Below are 21,772 nucleotides of genomic sequence, written 5' to 3' on the forward strand. Positions count from 1 at the left end.
TGTTAAAAATATCACCCTAGCAGCAGATGGGTTTGTTCACTTCTCTCTGGAGCTCTCTCTTCATTGTAGAAGAGGTGTGTTCTTACATCAGGATAAGGAGTTTAGATGGAAAACTTAAGTGACTGAGTGAAGAGCAGGCATGCGATGTGCTGCACCACAGTGTCACCAGCTGGAGCAATTTTCAGGCAGAAATTATCAGAGAAAGAATGTATTTGACCTGCACTACTTACTGAGATAAAAGTTAGCCCTGCTTTGCTCAGCTAGAACCTGACCCTGGGATAGCAATTGAAAATGAGCTATTCCAGCCAAGATGCAGTACTTGCACTCTTTAGCACAACTATGAACCAAGATAGCCACAGGAACAGAGCTTCAGCCGGACTAAAATGATGGTGCCACATTAGGCTGTGGGGATATATGAGAAATATTCTCTATCAGACTCTCTGTATCCCTTTCAAAGGGAGATAAATTCACACAAAACTTTGTCCAGGACAGATTCCAGCTGTTCAAGCAAATGGATGGTCCTATCCTGATTCTTTGAAGAATCCACAACTACTCTCCCATGTGAGTAATTAACAAGTAATTAAACTCATTGTGTCTATAATAATTCAAGTTTAGCACTTCTTTTGTATGCAAGAAGCCACACTAGATCAGAGCACTTTCATTTCTGAAGAATCACTGGTACCTCATTCATCTGATTTTCTTTTGGTTGTTGTTAGTCAAAAATCTAGCTGATAAACAAAACTGCTCAGTGTCACAAATCCATCCTATTCTTTTAGCATAAATTAATGTACAATAAACTCATTAATAACTTGATCTAAATGCATTCTCTTGTCTTCTGTATGTCACTTAAACCTATATCAACAAATGACAGTTTCCATATGTGCAGTCTTTGTTTACAATGTTTGTTAACAGGCTTAGATGAGAAAAAAGATAGAAGCATTTTAATTCATTGCTAAGCACAGCACAGAACTAAGTGGGATTCCAAGTTTATATACGATTTGTAAGCAGCATATATAAGCTTAAACGTAAATCTCAGTAAATGAGGTTTGCAGTCTGCTGACTAATCACATCTGTTGAAATCTCAACTGAATGTTCAGCTCTGTTTCAATGCGTGAGATGGGGGAGTTGCTATTAAATATTTCACTTTCAAAAAGAAGAAGAGGAGGTTCTAAGCAAGAAAAATTGTAAAATTTGACCTTATAACAAACTGTAGAAAGCAAAATCTTGAATACAAATTGGTGACAACATAGTTCATTTAGAAATGTGTTTAGGTCTGAACTAGCAGGTCTTTGGCTCATTTCCAGACCTCAGCCCTGAGCTTCTCCACAGTGCTGCTTGAGGTAAAGCTCTAGAAAGGCCTTTTCAATATGGAAGATCACAAATTGGATAAGATTTAAAATCCAAGATGCCAAATTCAGGTAAGAATTAATTACTCTTATTCAGATCAAGATCAAGGTCCTGTTATGCTGGTCTCTATATAAGCAGCCTTAACAGAATTTGCTTTGGAGTGTCCAAAGTATGAGAAATAGAAACTGATAAAAGATTGAGGATGTGGAGAAGGGGTATGATATCTAAGTAAATGATCACTGTGTGCTTTCACTCAGATAGACATAAGCTGGCTACTTATGTCTGGGATTCTTCATTTTGAGGTGGATGGGAAAGGGTAGACTGATGGCAAGGACTTTGGAGCTGATTAGCTGAAGGTAGCATGCAGAAGAAGACTAAAAGAACAAATGAAGCATCAGTTTTTGTCTGTGTTTCCAAAAGATTGGTACTGATGTAATTTACAGATTGGCATTCCTCGGGATCTTAGAAGGCAAATTAGCAAAAAGACTTGCTATGACTGGTACATCATTAGGTTATTTTCTTCTACAGCACATGCTGCTGCATAGACTTCCTTCTGCAATGGAAGGATTAAAGAAACCAGGATGAAGACAGAAAATATGATTAATATCACATAATTTTAGCAGTCTAAAACCAGGTTCATAATCTAAATCTTTTAACCGAGACAGAGACATTTTCATTTCAAAAGTCGTTGCTTATATGTAATCTTGGGCTAAAGCAGTCACCATCTCCTGTTATGGTCACTTCACAGATACCATCTACTGCAGCTCTGGCTGTGATGAAGAAGTTTGCAATAGTTTGTGGGAACAGTGATAGGCTGATACTGCTTTGTTTTGAAAGGCCGGTATATAGCAAACACCAGCCAGAATCAAGTGTTTACTTTTTCCTTATTGCTTTTTAGCCTCAAACATTCATAGTGCTGATATTTGTCGGGCTCCACTGAAATACCTATGAGGAAACAAACTCTTTTATGTTCTGGTCTCAGCAGCAATTCCCAGGATTTTTTTAAAGGCTTTTAGAAGTTCTCATGTGAAATGAAATAAATTCAGTCACATGTAGCACACATCAAGGCATCAGTCATAGTCTTAATGTTTAATTGAAATGACCCAAGATGCACAACAGGATTGCAGCAGTTTTTTTGAAGTGGTTCACAATGCAAAGGGGATGTACCGCCACTGGGAGGTGAGAGGTACTAATGTGTGCAGGCCTGCAAAGTGGTCATTCACTAGCAGAAATACTTTAAGGAATTCAGAATATCCATTAGGCATAACTGACTTCATTTATGATATTACTAATAGTTTCAAATGCATTTGCTGTTTCTGTTGAAAGTGCTAAAATCTAGCAATACCAACACTCTTGTGTAGCATTGGAGATTTCCCTGAGGTCCTTGTTGCTGAAGATGCATGGCTCAGCTAGCTGAGATTTCACTGCACTTGCTTAAACACTCCTGTTATTGAACCCAGCTCTGTAAATTAGCCAATTTATTATGATAGGGATGTGTCATTTAAAATAACAATTCTTCTCTGTGTACTTTTCAAGAGGAAAAGACACAGCAGGGTATAAAGTCCTCTGTCAGCATGTCTGCATAAATCTGGTTAGCTCAAATGGGAGAAAAAATGTATATGCCATGGCATCACAAGGAGAATGTACATAGAAATGATTTAATTTTTCTTTTTAGATGTGTTTTTTTTTTTATATCACAAAGAGCTATGTCTAGATGAAAATCTTATGTTTAGAGAAAACAAAATTTCTGCAGGAGACTCATCAGCAGATCTTGACTGGACTTTAATTGTTGTTGTAAGTTCAACAACATCCAGAAGATACTATAACAGCACTGATAACCAGTTTGGTTCAAGAAATATTTGGGAAATGCTAGTGAGTGGAGGACATTGCTTCTACAGCTATATCCTTAATCCACAAAATCTAAACCATTCCAGGTGTCTTAAAGGTAGGATGAGAACCTACTTCACTTCTCTCATTGAGATACTGGACTGAGACAGAAACATTAACCGCTGAAACATTAGCCACTGTGAGAGAGGTTTAGTACCTCACCTGCCTTAGGGAGTCAGACCCCCCTAGTTACCCAAGTTGCCACTGAGGAAGCACACAAGCAAAAAGTATATAGAGAATGTATAGCCAGCAATCCAACTGTGTTCAATTACAATTCAATTATTTTAGAGTATAAGTAGAGAAATAAAAAGAAAAACATGCTTTTATCCAACATGTATTTTAGATTACTTCCACAAAGTACACTACCTTTTTCTTATCCTTAATCAAGCTGCAAATTTCTTTACTCAGCCTCACGGCCAAGTTTTAAGTTCTTGCCCAGATGCATTGCTCTGGGATTTACTTTCATGGAAGAGGATCTAAATTAAGGTACACATTTCCTCATCTATCCTCATGGTGCCTGAGGTCTCACCAAGTTTCAGATCCTTCTTGCCTTCTGCACCAGGGACCCCATGGATTTATTTACTCTCTTTAAAGAAGTAGATTAATCATCCTTTCTATTCATTCTTCCCTTCTAATACCTGAATGGTCCTTGGCCATGGAAAGTACAAACAGCTCCTCTTCAGATGGTCAAGCAAGTCTGTAAATTCGTGTCCCAGTATCTGGCTAAACTACATAAAAATAATCAAGCTGCACATCAGAGTGAGGGTCAGCTCATGTACTTAAATTTATATTGCAGGTAAATTTGAAATGTCATTGCCAAACTTTACACCTGAAAATTAATACAGTGGAAGATGTCTGATGGATAGCTGACATAGAAGAAAGAAGCCATGTTGGGATGGTGATGTGATCACAGCTTTTGACTTTGGTTTTGAGAAAGCTGGTATTTCACAGTATTAGCAATGAGTATTTTCTCAACAGGCGTCAGCTGAGTTCTTTCTTAAAAATGTGATTTTTGTTAAAATTATATGTAGCCTTTTATGTGGATGCAAATAAAATTATATCAATTCCTTGCTCAACTGAGTACCTTAATTAACAATTATCACTCTGTGATCAGTTTGCTTAACTTCTTTATGCCTCAGATTTCAAAATGAAAGTAGGGGTACTAATATTAGTGATTAGGCAGAAGAACAAATGAATCCTACAGACATTGCACTGTGCTGAAATTAGAAAAAAAAAAAAAGTGATTATGTGAGCCTAAGCTATCTAAAAAGGGGACATATTTTGAAATAAATAGTCCTGGATAAATTCATAGCTTTATAAAGTTTAAGGCTAGAACAGAGCATTAGTTCACAGCCTCACCTTCTGAATACTGCAGGCTTAACAGTCTATTTCACCCAAATAGATGATGTGGTCTCAAAACATTTAATTAGACAGAGATTAGGTCATGTCAATATACTACTAATGGCCATGGCCCCCGCTATCATGAGGCATTGATTAGATAAAACAAGCCCAGTTGTTCTAGAAGATGAATTGGGCTCTCTTATGTTAAGGAAGGAAAAAGCCTCTATATACCCTGGTTTCCTCCCAGGGAGGAAAAAAAAAAAAGAAGGATTCCACCCTTAAAGAAGGATTCCACCCTTAAGGAATTATAGGTTGTTTTTTCTACACAAAATAATGGATAATGGAAAGATGGAAAGCTCATTTTCAAAAATCAGCAATTAATTTTAGGTTAAAATGTATTTCCTCTCCACTTTAATGATTTCAAAGAAATCAGTCCTTGCTGTCTATATATACATTGCAAGATTACGGGTGTGGCTGTTAATTAAAATTGAATGTAATGGTTGAGCATCTTACTGCAACAATGTTGAGTAAAGCTGTGCTATGGTACTTGCTTCTAAAGCTTTTTTTTTTTTTCTTTTCTCCTGTAGTTTAATGCTGTATGATATTTTTTGTGATTATATTATGGTTTATTCCCAGCAGGCAGCTAAACCCCACACAGCTGCTTGCTCACTCTCCCCAGGTGGAATGGGAGAGAGAATCAGTGTGAGAACTGATGGGCTGAGATAAAGGCAGTTCCCTAGGTAAAGCAAAAGCTATGTGCAAGCAAAACAAAATAAGGAATTCACTCACTACTTCCTATTGGCAGGCTCAGCCACTTTCCGAAGAACAGGGTTCACCACGTGGAACAGTTTCCTGGGAAGACAAACGCCATCACTATCACTCTGATTCCCGCCCCCCCCCCCCCTCCTTCTTTACCCCAGCTTTTATTGCTGAGTATGGTGACACATACTATGGAATATCCCTTTGGCCAGCCTGGGCCAGCTGTTCTGGCTGTGTATCTTCCACCTCCTGGTGCACCCCCAGCCTCCTTGCAGGCAGGGCAGCACAAGGAGCTGAAAGGTCCTTGGCTGTGTGCAAGCACTGCTCTGCAACAACTAAATCATCGCTGTGTTATCCCCCCTATGTTCATCAAAAATCCAAAGCAGAGCATCATACAAGCCTCCATGAAGAAAATTAACTATATCCTAGACAAAACCATGACAGATTAAAAGTCACATTACAGTGCCTATTGCAGTTTCCATTTGAAATACAGCATAGGTAAAGTGGATATCACCTATAGAAGCAAACTCTTTTCCTTGTGCCTTGATTCAAAAGAGCACACAGAGTCATGCTCATCCTCCTTTGTAGAAAGTTTACAAAAACTGGCAGAACGCAGCACCTCCTTTTAGCAGTTCTAGTGGCTTCATACTAGGGTCTTGGTGGATATTATGATGAATGATAAATTCAGATGAAATTCCTACCCCAAGAAGTTGACAGTTTGTGGCAGAAGCAAGATGGATGCTGAAAAGTCATGTGAAGAAAACACTGAAGAAAGGCTGGTTTTCATGCTAAGTTACTCTGAAGTATCTTAACCAACGTTAGGCACTTCATTATCTTAAGTCAAAGCAGAGATGTAAGAGACCTCAGGATTCACCTCACAGTACTAACAAGGGATATACGTAGCACCTGCATTGACATTTCTTAATCTTTTTTTTTTTTTTAGAACACTTTATGACCTTCTTAAATAGTGTGTTCCAGTTTTTAATAAACCTTAGAGAGAGGAAGATTTGTTTTTCTAATATTTAACCTAAATGTTTTTTTTTTTTTTCCCTTCTGAATGTTATTGAGTGTCCAGCCATGTTCTAGTCTGTAGGAGAAAAAAAAAAAAAAAAAAAAAGACAATTAATTCAGTATTTTTTTGTGCCTTCTGTATTCCACAAACAGGTTATCGTTTATTGGTTTTATTCCCCAAGGTATTCACATCAATTTTCCTTTTTTTTTTTCTTTTTTTTAATAAATAATAAATATGATACCCCATTTCAAAAAAGTGCTCCAGCTTATGCCTCCATCATGCAAAAGTAAAAAATAATAATAATAATATTGCCTTCAAAATCTTGTATGGTATTTCTGTTAATACCATCCAGGCTAAGCTTTTTACATGCTGTAAAGGGATATTATTGACTCACTCCCTATTCACTTTGAAGTTCTCCATAGCCTTTGAACAATCTTCCCTTTCACATCTTCTTTACTACTTATACCTTATTAAGTAATTCTTTCATTTGTTTTCCTCACAAAATGTATTGCATTGTGTTTATCTACATAAAATTTCATCCACTGACATTCTGAAATTTCTGACCACTTCTCCTAGTTTAAATTCTAATCTTGTTGTGCAGAGGATTTGAATTCCTCCCCACTTTAGCCTCACATGAAAATTTTGCAAGTGTCCATACCAAAAAAGAACTAGGCCAAAATGTCCTTCTGAAATGTCCTTCTGAAAACTGATAGATCATTGGAAACAATTCCTTATGTGCATACTTTCAACCAGATGAATACATGTATATGTTTCCTATGTCTTCCTCTGAACAGTATCCCCTTAATTTCCTTGTTTGGATACTAAGCACCATAATATTTTAAAACTTCCTAAATCCAAGAGAATGATTTTATAAGACTTACTAAGATAGATAGCAGGTTTCCTTTCCATTAGGACAGTTACTTTTCAAAGCAAGAAATGAGGTCCATTTGAAGTTATTTGTTTTTTTATAAATCTATATTAAATTTTTCTAATCACTTTCCTGTCATCTCACTGATGGCAAATTGGTTTGTAATATATATATATATATATTTTTAATCTTTGAGATATTAATTAATCTGTTGAACATTAGTGATCTGCAGATCTTCTTCTTTCTCCTTTTTGAAGATATAGGTACTGTAGATATAAGTACTTTCCATTCTTCTTCGACCCTCCCATTAACATTCATTCTCTAAGGTGACTGCTAATAGCTCAGAGATTGGTTTGGCTCAGCTTCTAATTGATTAATTTCTACATATTCTTCCAGCTTAAATAAATTTAATGGAATCAAGTGTTCTTCAATGTTATTTCACTCTTGTGGTTTCTATCCCTATCCTCTTCAAACTGATGGTAAATATCTTGTAAAAATTAACCTTTTGTTTTGAAAATTGATGCAGCAAAAGCTTTATACGCTTCTATTTTCTCTACAGCCTCCCCTATTTGCTCTCCTAACCTCACAAATAATGGATTTATACTATCTGTTGTCTTCTCTCTTCTTAAGTAGTCATAGACTGTTGCTTGTCTAGCAAATAAAAAATTGCTGTACTCCATTCATGTCATGTTAACACCAGAGAAACTTGACAGTTTTGACCCAAAGCCAAAGACCTTGCAAACCTTCCTAGAACTGCTCAGTGAACTTAACTCCATTGTCAATTTTATCAGTGACATTAGTGATGGAGCTGAAGGAATAGAATTTCACAGACTGTGGTGTCTGAATCATCAGAAATGTCAGGAAAATATTGGTTTCTGTCCAGTTCAGAAAAAAATGGATTTGTATCCATTGTGGGAAAGGGCAATAGACCTGCTTATTTAGGGAGAAGAACAGAGGCTGACTGGAAAACTTGGTATCAGAGTAATGATGTGGGAAAACCAATCAAGGAAAGATTTCTTCTATTGGCAGCAAGGGAATTACAGGAATTATTCTCCAATTCCTGTATCTGTGTGAAACAGATGAAGTTTAGGTTATCCATAAGTTTTAAATTCATGCAATGATAATCATAAGAAAATTAGTGTCAGTTTTCACTTAAGACATTATTTTCTCTATTAGAAAAACAAACAAGACCAAAATAAACAACAACAACAAAAACTCATGAATTTAATTAGAGTATTTAAATTTTGAGTATAACACAAGTTAGTGCTTACATACTAGTATGTACACTTGGGTAGTCTTTTTGTACGCATACGTTTCACAAACATAACACATAAGACCATAAAAGTGGGTACGTATCACTGGGGAAAAAAAAAATGTAGGTATGTATTACTACAAAAACATGGTAAAGATGCTACTGTGAACATAATCTTTCAGGTGGGTAGAGAAGTGAGATCTTGGATAAAGCAGAGAAAAATCAATAGAACTATAAATTTTTGATAGAGCTGGTAGAGCATTCCTTCACTTAAAGCTTCTTTGAAAAGTGCCAGTTCATCATAGCTCTAATTGTTTTGGTGAAAGGACTTCTGATAAATTTACAAACTAAAGACATTAAAATGATCCATAGTACCTGTTTTAACATTTTCAATTTTTAATTTTTATTTTTTAATTTGGCTTTACAATTGCTTTTAGCTCTGATTCCTTACAGAAGGCACCCTTAGTTATTGCCTCCATACATATAACAATACCCTGCAAATTATGAATCCATTTCAGAAGGCCCTTATTGTGGCCTACAGAAGTATAGAGATCTCATAAACTATTGCAATCATAGAAGCTTTGTAAAAACTGAATTTTAGAAAAAGGAAAATGTCCCAGATTAGTATCTCCTCAAGGAGTAGAAGGCAGAACTCAGGTATTTTATATTGTATTTGGTACATACAGATGGCAATTTAGAACAAGTATCTTGGACAGCCACCCAGGGAGCACACGCATACCTGTGGACATGTGGTCAAGGAGAGGTGTCAGAAGGAGGAAGGATGCTGGGAATGTTAACATGGGTGACTCCAGGAAAAAGAACACATCCTTTGGACAGGAGGTTTGATGAGGTTTGATTAAAGCCATTGCTCATGGAACAACAATTTTACATTTTGCTTAGTTCAGCCATAAAATTATACTGGCTTGCAGTTTGAACCAAACAAAAGTCTTTTTTTTCATTCAGAAAGTAATAACGTTATGGAGCTTCTTGTAGCAGGAAGTTTTAATGGCCGAAAGTATGAGTGAATTCAAAATTTGATTTGATGGATGAATAAATGTCCCTCAACGTCTCCAAACATGACATTGCAAATACAGCCTCTGGTTTTGGCAGACCTTTTGGTTGAATGCCAGACTCTCAGAGCTGAAATGGAAAAAAATATTCTATATCTGCCTTGTTTCCAGCATCTTTAAATAAATAAATAAATAAATAAATCTGTCCCCATACTTCGTAACATCAATTATACAGAAGAAGAGCAACTTTTGGCTTGACCCAGTGTGGCTACTGTCATGTTAGAGAACAGAAGAAAGACATTATCAGAGTCTCAGCTAGACCCTAAATGAGGGTTCAAGATGTAAGCTCTATGGACCATGGTTTCCCTTAGTCTTAGATCAGACCTGGGCACATGGGAGAGTAGGAGTATGAGGGGGAACTCAGAGGTAGAAATAAGCATCTCTCCTCAGTATGATCCTTCTGCCCCCAGTGGAAGAGACTTGATGGGTTAGGGAGGTAGGAGGAAAGATAGCAGCAGTAGGAGTAGAAATCCTGTGCTGCTATTCACCCCCTTGGTATTCCTCATAACAGAAGAAAATAAAGAGAGAGAAAAGAGGCATTCCTAAAACCGGAAGAGAAGGGGCAAGAAGTTGGTTCTGAAAGAGAGAGATAATATGGGATACGAACATATGGGATATGAACAAATTTTAAGACATAATGTCTTCATCAGAAATGTCTGGATTTCAAAATCAGTCATTAGATGGGGTGAGCACAGACATGAGGAAAATCTACTCTTCCCAAAAGAGAATAACACACAGCTCCTATAGCAGTATATTAAACCATGCCAGGCCATGGGCACTGGAAGTGATGACCTTCCAGCCTGGTCCACACACTGCAGGGTACTTACACTCATACTTTAAGCACAATATAAAATCACAGCCAAGTCATTTGATTCTGCAGCTTTTCTCAGCCCAAAGAGATGATATTTTCTGCTTGACAGTCCAAATGTGACAGTGTACAAGACAGCTGTGCTTTGGGAATTTGAACTGACTCACCCTAAACTTACCAGGGACTCCAAGGTCCCTCCTGAACCAAGTTACTGATTCATAAGATAGCAGTGTTGCCACACAGGCTTTTTACTAACTGCAAGATTTCTGTACTACTGTATGTTTATCTTTCACTGGGGATACTGATTTGCAGTAAAACAGGTAACGTTCAAAGAACTTGTCAGTTTATATTGTAATCTACCCTGTCTAGAATGGCTGTCAGGAGTCTGTTTTGGGCAACGTAAGCAGCTGTATAAATCCAAAAAATTTAAAGAAAAAAAAAAAAACACAAAAAAAAACTCAACAGACTTTTTGTTTACTATTACACACTTCATTATTTGCAAATCTCCTGGTCACATTTCTGTTTTAGTTACAAGAAAATTAGCTCCTGCTTTGTTGCATGCAGTTCCACTGCAGAGAGCAGAGAAAGAAATACCTGCAATCTCCTTCTACTTCTTTCTCTGCTCAATAAGGTGTTTATTTATCTTGTTCAGAATTTTACCAGGGTTTTATCCAAAGTGCAGAGAACTTTCCTCTTTGTCATTAAAATGTGTTTTTAATTTTTGAAAAAAAAAAAAACTTGTTTGATAGTCAATCCCTTTTAGCTGTGTTTTTTTTTTTTTTGTTTTGTTTTGTTTGTTTTTGTTTTTGTTTTTTTTTTAATCTTATGTTTTCCTCCCAAAATTAAATTATTTACTGGTAAATAGAATAATATAAATATAAATTATAATATACATATAATAGGCATATGATATATATATAGTATACATTATATACATGTATACCAGAAGAATACATATCTAATGTATATATGATATACATATATTAGATATATAACAAATATATATAATCCACATATTATGTGAATATATATACGTATATAATAAATATCTTTTATGGGTTAAAATTTTTCCAGTATGCTTAGCTTCAACTTTTTCATTCTGTCTCAAAGCTTAATTGCTGTAGATTTTCTGGACTGTGGCTATGATGTGTAAAATGACAGGAAATCTACCTTAAGCTTCCATTTCCAGTAGAGAAAAAAAAAATATATATATATATATATATATATGTCTAAAATAGTTCTCAGAATTATTTAATATAAAATAAGAACCTCTGGAGCACTGTTTGCCTCTGTCTCTTTCTTGAATGTCTGCTTATGTGAACTAAAGGAATTCCTTCTCGCCAGGAGGAGCTGAGAGAGAAGGAGAGAGAGGGAGATAATCATGAAGAAAACATAAATTTTCCAGACAATTAGTGTGAACCAAGGATCTATCCAATCCTGTACTCTCCATCATTATCACCAACGTGTCAGCTTTAGTATAGTGTGGAAATTTGTACACAATCACTGAGAAGTACCTGTTTTAGTTAGAAGGTAGAGAACCATCATACAAATTCATCTGGTTGTTTGATGGCAGTATATTTTTTCCTTCGTTAGGCATTAAGAACCAAGGTGTCTCTTGGTCAAACCAATTTATTTCTCCAATAATACCATTAATTTCAATTTTCTGGAAGAAAACGTTGTTATTTTTATTAGTAAGTGTTTCAAAATGAATCCCTTAAACCCTGAAAGATGTAGTAAGTTGCCACAAAGAATTTTGAGAACCCTGAACTTAAAGTAAATTTAATGTTTTCCTTTTTCTTATATAGACAGTTCATTTGGGAATTGTTCATTAAAATCAATGGGTGCCTTTCAAATGATATTTCACCATTTTATTGCAGGGATGATAAGCATTTAAAGTCTCAGAATATCAGACTGTTCATCTAAATATCCGCATATTATTTCTGGTATTTAGCTTTACACAGACACATCACAATTTCTCATTTGTTTTAATGCTGACAAAATCATAACAAAACTTAAAAACTTAGCTGACTTTTTTTTTTTTTTTTTTTTTTTTTTGACTGCTGGAGGATGAAAAATTCAACCTCCTTTATCTGTGCACATGTATATGCTTTGCTTTCTCATTTCAGGTCATGGAACCAAAGGAGTATTTGAACTTCTTTCAGGATGGCGCCGAACCAGAGAGAATCTGCCATTCAAGGACAGAGTAGCGGATGCCTACTCAGATGTTATGGTCTCCTATACAATGACAAGCTCCTTGTATTTTATAGCCTTCGGCATGGGTGCAAGCCCTTTCACCAACATTGAAGCTGTAAAAGTCTTTTGCCAGAACATGTGTGTCTCGATCCTGTTAAACTATTTCTATATCTTCTCCTTCTTCGGCTCCTGCCTGGTCTTTGCTGGCCAGTTGGAGCAGAATCGTTATCACAGCATCTTCTGCTGTAAAATCCCTTCAGCAGAATACCTGGACCGGAAACCTGTGTGGTTCCAGACCATGATGAACGATGGCCATCAACACACTTCTCATCATGAGACCAACCCGTACCAGCATCACTTTATCCAGCATTTCCTCCGAGAGCATTACAATGAGTGGATTACCAACATCTATGTCAAACCATTTGTGGTGATACTGTATCTCATCTATGCCTCTTTCTCCTTTATGGGGTGCTTACAGATTAACGATGGAGCCAATATTATCAACCTTCTTGCCAGTGAGTCTCCAAGTGTATCCTATGCCCTCATACAGCAAAAGTATTTCAGCAACTACAGCCCAGTGATAGGCTTCTATATTTATGAACCTCTGGAGTACTGGAATGGCACTGTGCAAGAAGACCTAAAAACACTGAGCCAGGGGTTCAACACAGTGTCCTGGATTGAACAGTATTACCAGTACCTTCGAGTGGGTAACATCAGTGCAACCAACAAAAGTGACTTTATCAGTATCCTCCAGAGCTCCTTTTTAAAAAAGCCAGAATTTCAACATTTCAAAAATGACATCATTTTCTCCAAAGCTGGAGACGAGAACAACATTATTGCTTCTCGTTTGTACCTGGTGGCCAGGACTAGTGAAAACACACAGAGGGAGGCAGTGGAATTGTTGGAGAAGCTGAGACCACTCTCTCTTATACAGAGCATCAAGTTCATTGTGTTCAATCCTACCTTTGTTTTCATGGATCACTATGGTTTATCAGTAACTATGCCTGTCTTGATTTCTGGTTTTGGCATCCTGCTGGTGTTAATACTGACCTTTTTCCTGGTTATCCACCCTCTAGGAAATTTCTGGTTAATTCTCAGTGTCACCTCAATAGAACTGGGTGTCCTTGGCTTGATGACCTTATGGAATGTAGACATGGATTGCATTTCTATACTGTGCCTTATCTACACTTTGAATTTTGCCATAGATCACTGTGCACCCCTGCTTTATACATTTGTACTAGCGACTGAGCACACCCGAACTCAGTGTATAAAGAACTCCCTCCAAGAGCATGGGACACCCATTTTGCAGAACATTTCTTCTTTTCTTATTGGGTTGGTCCCCCTTCTCTTTGTGCCTTCAAACTTGACCTTCACACTGTTCAAATGCTTGCTGCTTGCCGGCAGTTGCACACTTCTGCACTGTTTTGTTATTTTGCCTGTCTTTCTAACCTTTTTCCCACCTTCCAAAAAGCACCACAAGAAAAAGAAACGAGCCAAAAGAAAGGAACGAGAAGAGATCGAATGCATAGAAATTCAGGAGAATCCTGATCATGTGACAGCAGTCTGAAAGGCTCAGAAAAAAAATAATATTTCCTCTTTTTAAAAAAGTGTTGCACAGAGATGCAGGGAAAATAGAGCAAAGATCTCAGCTGCTTGTGCTGGCCAGGTCTGACAAGGCAAAGGAAGATCAAGAAGGGGTACTCATGACACATCAAGGTGCAAACTTTTTTTAACAAAAATAACGAAAGTAAAAATAACCACAAATATTTCCTTTGAATCCTCATTCTCCACCAGGGAAAAGTCTATTGGCCATTAAATGTTCCTGAATCTCAAACTGTAGCTCTAATGGGAATTACCTGATCTGTCATAATTAAGACTGAAGCGAAGTTGAAAAGAAAAGTTACTACTAAGTAAACAGTAGTGAAAAAAGACAGAATACTTTGACAAAATTGTCCACAATAAAACGAACAAAACATTGCAGTTGAGAAAAGGGAACAAAACCAAGAGAGATTTTAAAATGCCATGGCATTTTTTTCTTATTTTCTTGAGCAAGTTGTTTAAGATAAAACCTATGCACACGGGAAGTTGATGTTTAAATCAATCTAAGCCAAAGTACTTCCCAATTTCAGTATATCTACAACACCACAGTTCAAGTTAGTCTGAATTTAGATGGCAAAGCTGCACTGCCAAGGGAGAGAGGTATTGTTTATATAAGAGAAGAAATTACCATTGGCCGTTTGAAAATTTAATATTTAGTGTCTTTAAAACTGACATATGCCATTTACCCCAAGAAGCCACAGCTGGTTGCTATCACCATACCTACATTTTGGCATTTCTGAATTGTGAAATTCCCCTTGAACTAGCAGATCCCATGAAACTAACCCAGGCCATTACCACTGCAGCAGTATTTGCAGTTCCTGCAGTGTAACACTTTTGAATCCTAATTTATCAGTGTTGACATTAAATACTGAATATTAATCAAGCAGGCGCTTTAAATGTAATGATGGATTGCATATCACAGACATAATGTGATCGTGTTACAGCTGAGTCAGCTCTGGAGCACCCGCACAGTATTATTATTATTATGTATTTGGTCCAACAGTCGAAGGGATATGTTTGCTGGTCCCTGCAATATGCTGCAGGAAGTGGGATTTTCCCCTTCCTTAAGCAAAACATCAGTCAAATACTTGCGACATTAAAAACAAACAAACAAAATAACAAGTTTGCATGGGGCTAAAGAAACCCCTAGCTGTAAAAAGATCAGTCCCCTGTGGGAAGGGGAGGGGAGGGCAAAATGTCTTTATTACTATTGTTCCTAAATATCTGAGTGTTGATTGTCTGCAACATAAAGCTTTGTTCTGGCAGTTGAAATTTCACAGAAGAGTGCAGAAAATCCACAGTTACTATGTGACGCTAGAAATTGTACTGTAAAGAACTATGAATGACTTTCTCTGCTATACAGCATAGTAACCCAAGAGAAGGGATGAAAACCAATTTAGCCATTTCAGTTTGCTCTTGGCCCAGTTCAGCGCTGGAGCTCGCCATGTCCATCTCCCCTTTCAGTATTTTAAAAGGGCTTGCTTTCTACTCTCTGGAATATGGTATAGCATCGCCTACATGAGCAATGTCTTCCGGAATATATAGTATCCATGAGGACTCTATGTAAAGATATCACTAGATGGAGTGTTTATATCTACTTTGTATTACTTGTGGGTACCTTTACAAAACATCTGGAAGCAAATGTTTATTTGTGGCTGGTTAACCGAGTCTCAGACATGCAGAGTTTGCTGACGAGGGTATGTACATATGTTTCACTAAAAAAATCTCTGCAAGAAGTTGATTCTTTGTTCTGTGACATCTCCCACCTCTTTCTACTGCTTCATGGTTAGGGAGAGCCAGACAAAATTCACCTGCAGCACAAAAAGCCATGTGAATGTCAGTTCTAATGTTCATTAACTGCTTCTGTTTTCAAGATATGCAGTTTTTCCTCTTCTCTGTCCTTTCTGTACTTTGCCATTACCATTTGCCAAAAAATGACCTCTGTGTTATAGGAGTGGTCAAAGCTCTTGATTGTTCAAGGGACATTTTATGTGCAACAAGTTTTAGAGAAAGGTAAACTTTCTAGATAGGCAAAGCTTTCAAGGTTTGAATCCAGATCTAAACTTCAGGTGTATCTAGATCAAGGTTATTGTTTTGACCCAAGATATTCAAGGGTCAACTGCAAAACTGAGGTCTAAATAGTTTGGTAAGATTTAGGAGTGGGGATGTTTTAATGTTGGGTTATGGCTCATATGTGTCTCTAGTTGGGAAGTATTTACTGACTTTGATCTGTATCTCAAAGACATTGTGCAATAGCCACCTTTTTAGAACAGTTGGTTCTGAATGTCAAGGCTTCCATACCTTTTCTTACGTTTCCTCCACTGTCCATACAATACTGGATAGTCGTAGCACAACTGTGACCCCTTTGTATCACTTCTGAAGGTGTCCTTTTTCCCACCTGCTCTGTGTGTCACAGTAGAAGTTATTGGTCTTCTCTTGTACCACAGAGATGTATCCCAGGGAACTCTGTCATGCATTGTTTTGAAGAAAGTAACATTTTCCAAAGCCATCAAAGCAGGGATTCACCTCATCTAACTGTGGATGTTGACAATGTAGCTATTAATATCTAAGCTTCCTTTATGGACATAAGAAGGGGACAGATACCTTTGGTCTTTTTTACATCTGTTCATTAGGAGTAAATGAATCACACCTTTAAAATGCCTGTTTCTAACCATTGGTGGTAAAGGAAGCTCAAAGCAATTCAGACACAGATATCAGCCATGCCAACACATCTAAGTTTGGTGAGATTAACCCCACCTAAAATGTCCTAATATCAAGTGAAAGAAAAAAGAAAAAAGCCTTAGAAAATTGCCTTCCAAGAGTCTATTAGGGATAATTCCCTGGTGTAACTCAGCTCAAAATTTATGTTTGGCTTATGAAGCCTTTATGCAGAACAGAGCTTATAAAATTGCCAGGGAGAATAGTGAGCTAAGAAATCAGGAGATGTTAATATTGAGGGTGGGCTCACACAAATGAGCTAGAGTATAATGAGATGTCAAACCAGTTTCTCTCTCAGTACCATACAGTGCAGTAGGAGACACAAAATGTACAGAATGTACTCTGGGACTAGGAGTTTTTTATTTCGATGTCAACACAGGAATGGAGAAAAAAAAAAAAAAACACATAAACAAACAGATCTTCCATGGATGTAGTTTTGTTACTTTACTTACCAACCATTTTCCAGACCTACCAGGAAAGACGATTGCAGCTGTTACTTCTGCAGATATGTCAGTCTCCGTGGACCAAGGAAAACTTCTTCTCAAGCTAAAAAAGTGATTATTTTCTTCTATAATTCAGCCACACCAAAACAATTTGAGGAAGGGTAGTCCATATTTTTTAATGTCTTCTCCTATTTTTTGCTTGTTTTGCTTTCAATATATTTCAATAATTTTGACCCATTTCTGCAGCCTCATGGCACCTGTTCAGCTCAGCTGGATCTACATATGTATGTGTGAACATAGGACATAGCCCACACACCAAAACAATTTGACAGTCTCATCTATGCTGCATATTGGATTTTCATTATACTTTTTTTTTTTTTTTTAAACCAGTTTAAAAAGTTCCCTGGGATGGTGTACATCTTCCTTTAATGTCTGTTTATATATATATTCTACATAAGCTGACAAGAGTTCTCTGTGGTTTTCCTACTTTTTTGGTTTCATTCCCTCACTGTTATTTTAAATTCACTGTTGAGATAACTCTGTTGAAGTCAACAGGTTTACTGCCATGATATATATGGCTTTGCATGTTTTCTATCCAGCAAGAAGTGAAACCATGACAAACGAACCTCTTCATTGTTTATATGCTTGTTAATAATGTATCTGTCTATACTATATAGCCATTGTTGCATGCTGCATTCAGGAGGCTGGAGTGGAGGTGACCTGTAATTTCTTCCATTACACTTTTCCATACTGGCTGTTTTAACTGTAACTTACTCCTGTCTTTTTTTGTTAGAATTAGGGTTTTACCTCTGTAGTCCAGTACCTGAAGTTTCATGAATTTATTGCCTAACAAATCAACATACTTTTTATGGCCAAGATAGGTATGAATGCATGGCACCTTGCATGTATAATGTAGAGATTACCTTCAGGACTATCATCCTCAGCCTTTTACCTCAAAAACTTCCTATGTAGGATGTAACCTGACATACGTTAATATCTATCTGAGTTCAGCTGAGCAACTCTAGTTTCTAAATTTTCTTCAGTGGGAAAGAAAGGAACTAGGGTGAAAGAAGAAATATGAAGTAAAGTAGTTGTATAATCAGCGTGTTTTTTTTTTTTTTTACCTAAAAGGCTCTCACTGCTCTGCTCTTAATTAAGTCACACTGAGTAGTGACTCAAGCATAATTAAGATTTATTTCAATGGAGTTATTTCATATTTCACTGTGACAAGAACTTGGCTTATTGTCCTTAAGGAAGCACCATGCTAAATCTCTTAGATTAATATTTTTTGTAATTATAGACTTTAATAACTTGTTTTTCATTGCAATGTTAGTTTTTTTGAGTACCTCAAGCTCTCATTTGAAGACCTAGGAAATATTAAAAAGCAAAGTTAGGCAATCAGTGAACAAGAGACATGTTAGGGAAAAGGAATACTTCACAGAGAGGCAGTGTATCCTTCAGCAAAGCTCTAAATAAAAAATGATGTTAAGACTGTCTCAGAAGTATGTTACTTTGATGGAAATCTCCAGGTTAAAGTGAAGTGGAAACCAAGTGAAGTATGTTGTGTGGAGGATAATGTAATCAAATTATAGACAGTCAAGCTGATTCTTGGCCTATACAATCTTACTCAAACAAGAAGACATTTGAACTGGGAAGGAGACTGAATATGGAAAGAAGCTCATCCATCACGCAGAATGTTTCTTTTCACCATAAACTTGCATACAGAAAAATCATAAACCAAGTGAGTGAGCCTCTCTATAACCTGTTTTCCACTTGCACCAAAGAAAGGATCACATCTTTGGTTTCACAACCCCTTGGGAAGAATATTCAAAGCTGCTCCCTTACATGATACAGTTGTGAATGAGAACTGGAAGATGCACATCATGTTGCAAGAGCACAACAGACAATGAGGGCTATGCCCTCATTATCTGTTGTCTTCCTTCTTCAGTAGCACCACAGTCTCCTAGAGGTACCTGCTTGGCAGAGTTCCTACATTTCCCCAGGAGTAATCTGGAATTTGTCATCACAGCAGCACACAGGCAAACACCTCACACCATGACATTTTCAGAGCTTTTTTAGAGGTGTTCTTTGAGAGATCCCCACTTCCCACTGCAGAGCCCCTAACAAAATCCCACATGTCTGAGAAGAGGTGCACTTCTTCTTCTGACACATCAGTTGGGAAGTTTTGGGGAAGATTTTCATCTTAATCCACAAGGCTTTCTTTTAGCCACATGTTTTGACCTCCTTCATGGCTTAAAAGCAAATGATCCAATGTGAAACTTAGATGTTCATCCTACCTATAGCTGTGTGCAGTGTTGCTTATCCACAAAGTTGATGTGGATTGTTATTTTTCAGCACAAACAGGGATCTGACCTCCTTGCCCTGACCCCCAGACAAAATCTTACTGAAAACAAAGAAGGACAAAACAGTTCCAAACTTCATCTTTCCTTGGATTCTTTGTCTCCTCTCTGTCATACCAACATACCCGTACCACTACTCATGTTTTCTTCCTGCTTCCTCATTAGAGAAAGTAAAGTTTCTCTTTCCCACTCCCTGAGGCTGCCTTTCCTTTGCAGCTTATTTTGTACTTTAATCTTCCATGTGAGCTCTCAACCCCTTCAAAATTTTCCTCTTTCTTTTTTCTTTTTTTTTTTTTTTTTTTAAACTCTGAGAGCATAACCTTGTTGAAATAAATTGGAGATGCTTGGATGCATCAAAGTGCAGAGTCTGGTACAGAAGTAGCTAATTTATAACAGCACTCAAAACTTTCATCAGACAGAAAATTTTCTGTAAGAAAACTCGGAAAATAATTAGGCTTAATTTTTTCTGCACTTTCTATCTCATGAAATTGTATTATTTGTGTTCTTTTTACAGGAGGCATTACTTTTTTTTTTTTTTTTTTTTTTTTTTTTTTTTTAGCATTCCTTTATCTTAGAAGTGCATAGTTTTCTTCTGTATTTCTATCTCAGAAAGAAAAATAAATGGATATTTCTTCATGCCCTAGAAAAGAAAATACTGTCCCTGCTAGGCACATTTTGTGCCAAGTTTCTGCTCAGAGCACATTTTCCAGGCTGAATTATACAAGCCTCTGGAAGCAAGTATTTCTAGTGGAAATGCTGATACAGCCTTAACTAGAGAAAAATTAATGGTACTTCAACATTGTACTGCTTAACTTCATCTCCTCTGCATCAGCCTGCTGGATATTCTGGGCAGTATTTCTAATACAGATTAATAACGGTGTCACCATTGCTTGCCACACCACTACTTTGGCAATATCACATGGGTAGTTCTCGTAAACACACATCAGAGCCTACCCTGTTTATGTTCTAAATTCCTGACAAGATTAGCATGGCTTCTGCCAGAGCAGGGATATACTCCAGGACAAAGTAGTGTGACAGCTCTCTGCTGTAAACATGCTTCTCCTTCTGGGCTTTGGCACCTCTCAGCTGTATGTTGGATGTTGCACTGAGTTCCTTTGTAAAGAACAAAGAGCATTATTTTTGTTTCAATAAACCACTTGAGAACATATCATGAAAGAATTTACATTCAGTCATGGATGGAAATTTTTTTACAAGGAAGGAATATCAAGGAAGGAATATCAAGGAATATTCCAAGGAAGGAATAGGAATGTCAATTCTGTGAAGTGTAGAAGTCTCCACAAATAGAGAAATCTTGGTCCAGAACATTTTTTTTTCTTTTGTTTCTATTGTAATTCAGGCACTAGATGTCTTTGATCTTATTTCCTCTCATTGATATGGACTGAAGATTTTTCACATATTGCAGTGAGGATAAATCTTGATCTACAAAAATATCCTGTTCGTCTGAAGCAGACTTTCTTTTGGAGGAAGCTCCATTGGTTTCAGCTCCATGCCAATGGAGTTGCAGCATCTGGCAGCAGCAATGTTAACATGTACCACTTCAGAGACAGGCTCTTATTCTCAGTGTGTACACCTGGAAATACCAAGTATGTAGGATTTGTGAGATGTGTGATCTTGTTTTGTCTCTAGACAAAAAAAAAAAAAAAAAAAAAAAAAAAGAGGTGGTTGCAAGATTTGCAAGATTTAGTTCTGCTGCCAAATCAACTTTCCATCATTAGGTAGAAAAACAAAGAGTGACAAAGTCACCTGTTCCTGTGAGAGTTTCAGAAAAGTATCATCTTGCTATGAAAACAGCTAGAAACAGTGGCAACAGCTGGGCCTGAAGAAGAACTTGTTCTCTTCTGACTACCTCAAAGATCCACATGTATAAAAACAAACTGCTACTGACCAGTAACTTGATCATAGTGGGTATGATACAGCCAATGGAAGTACAGAAATTAGGGCCCAACCTCTTAAGACCAAGGCAATTGCCTTTGGAGGTTATTCCAGGTAATGACATGACACAGGGACTGGAATTAATCTTCAAAACTATTAAGTCTCTAGGGAAGATCCTGGCACAGCTTTGGCCTGGAAAACTACTTTCCCTCCCCAGAAATT

General features: G+C 37.1%; 1 protein-coding gene across 1 annotated transcript; it reads left to right on the forward strand.

The window, feature by feature from the left end:
• The first annotated feature begins 12,483 nt into the window (after positions 1-12,483).
• Positions 12,484-21,346, forward strand: LOC140002263 (patched domain-containing protein 4). Its single transcript, XM_072036521.1, has one exon. It carries the CDS (start codon positions 12,572-12,574, stop codon positions 14,102-14,104), a length of 1,533 nt encoding a protein of 510 aa, XP_071892622.1. The 5' UTR covers positions 12,484-12,571; the 3' UTR covers positions 14,105-21,346.
• Positions 21,347-21,772: the final 426 nt, after the last annotated feature.

This window comes from Anas platyrhynchos, chromosome 3, assembly GCF_047663525.1.
Source record: "Anas platyrhynchos isolate ZD024472 breed Pekin duck chromosome 3, IASCAAS_PekinDuck_T2T, whole genome shotgun sequence".
Lineage (NCBI taxonomy): Eukaryota > Metazoa > Chordata > Aves > Anseriformes > Anatidae > Anas > Anas platyrhynchos.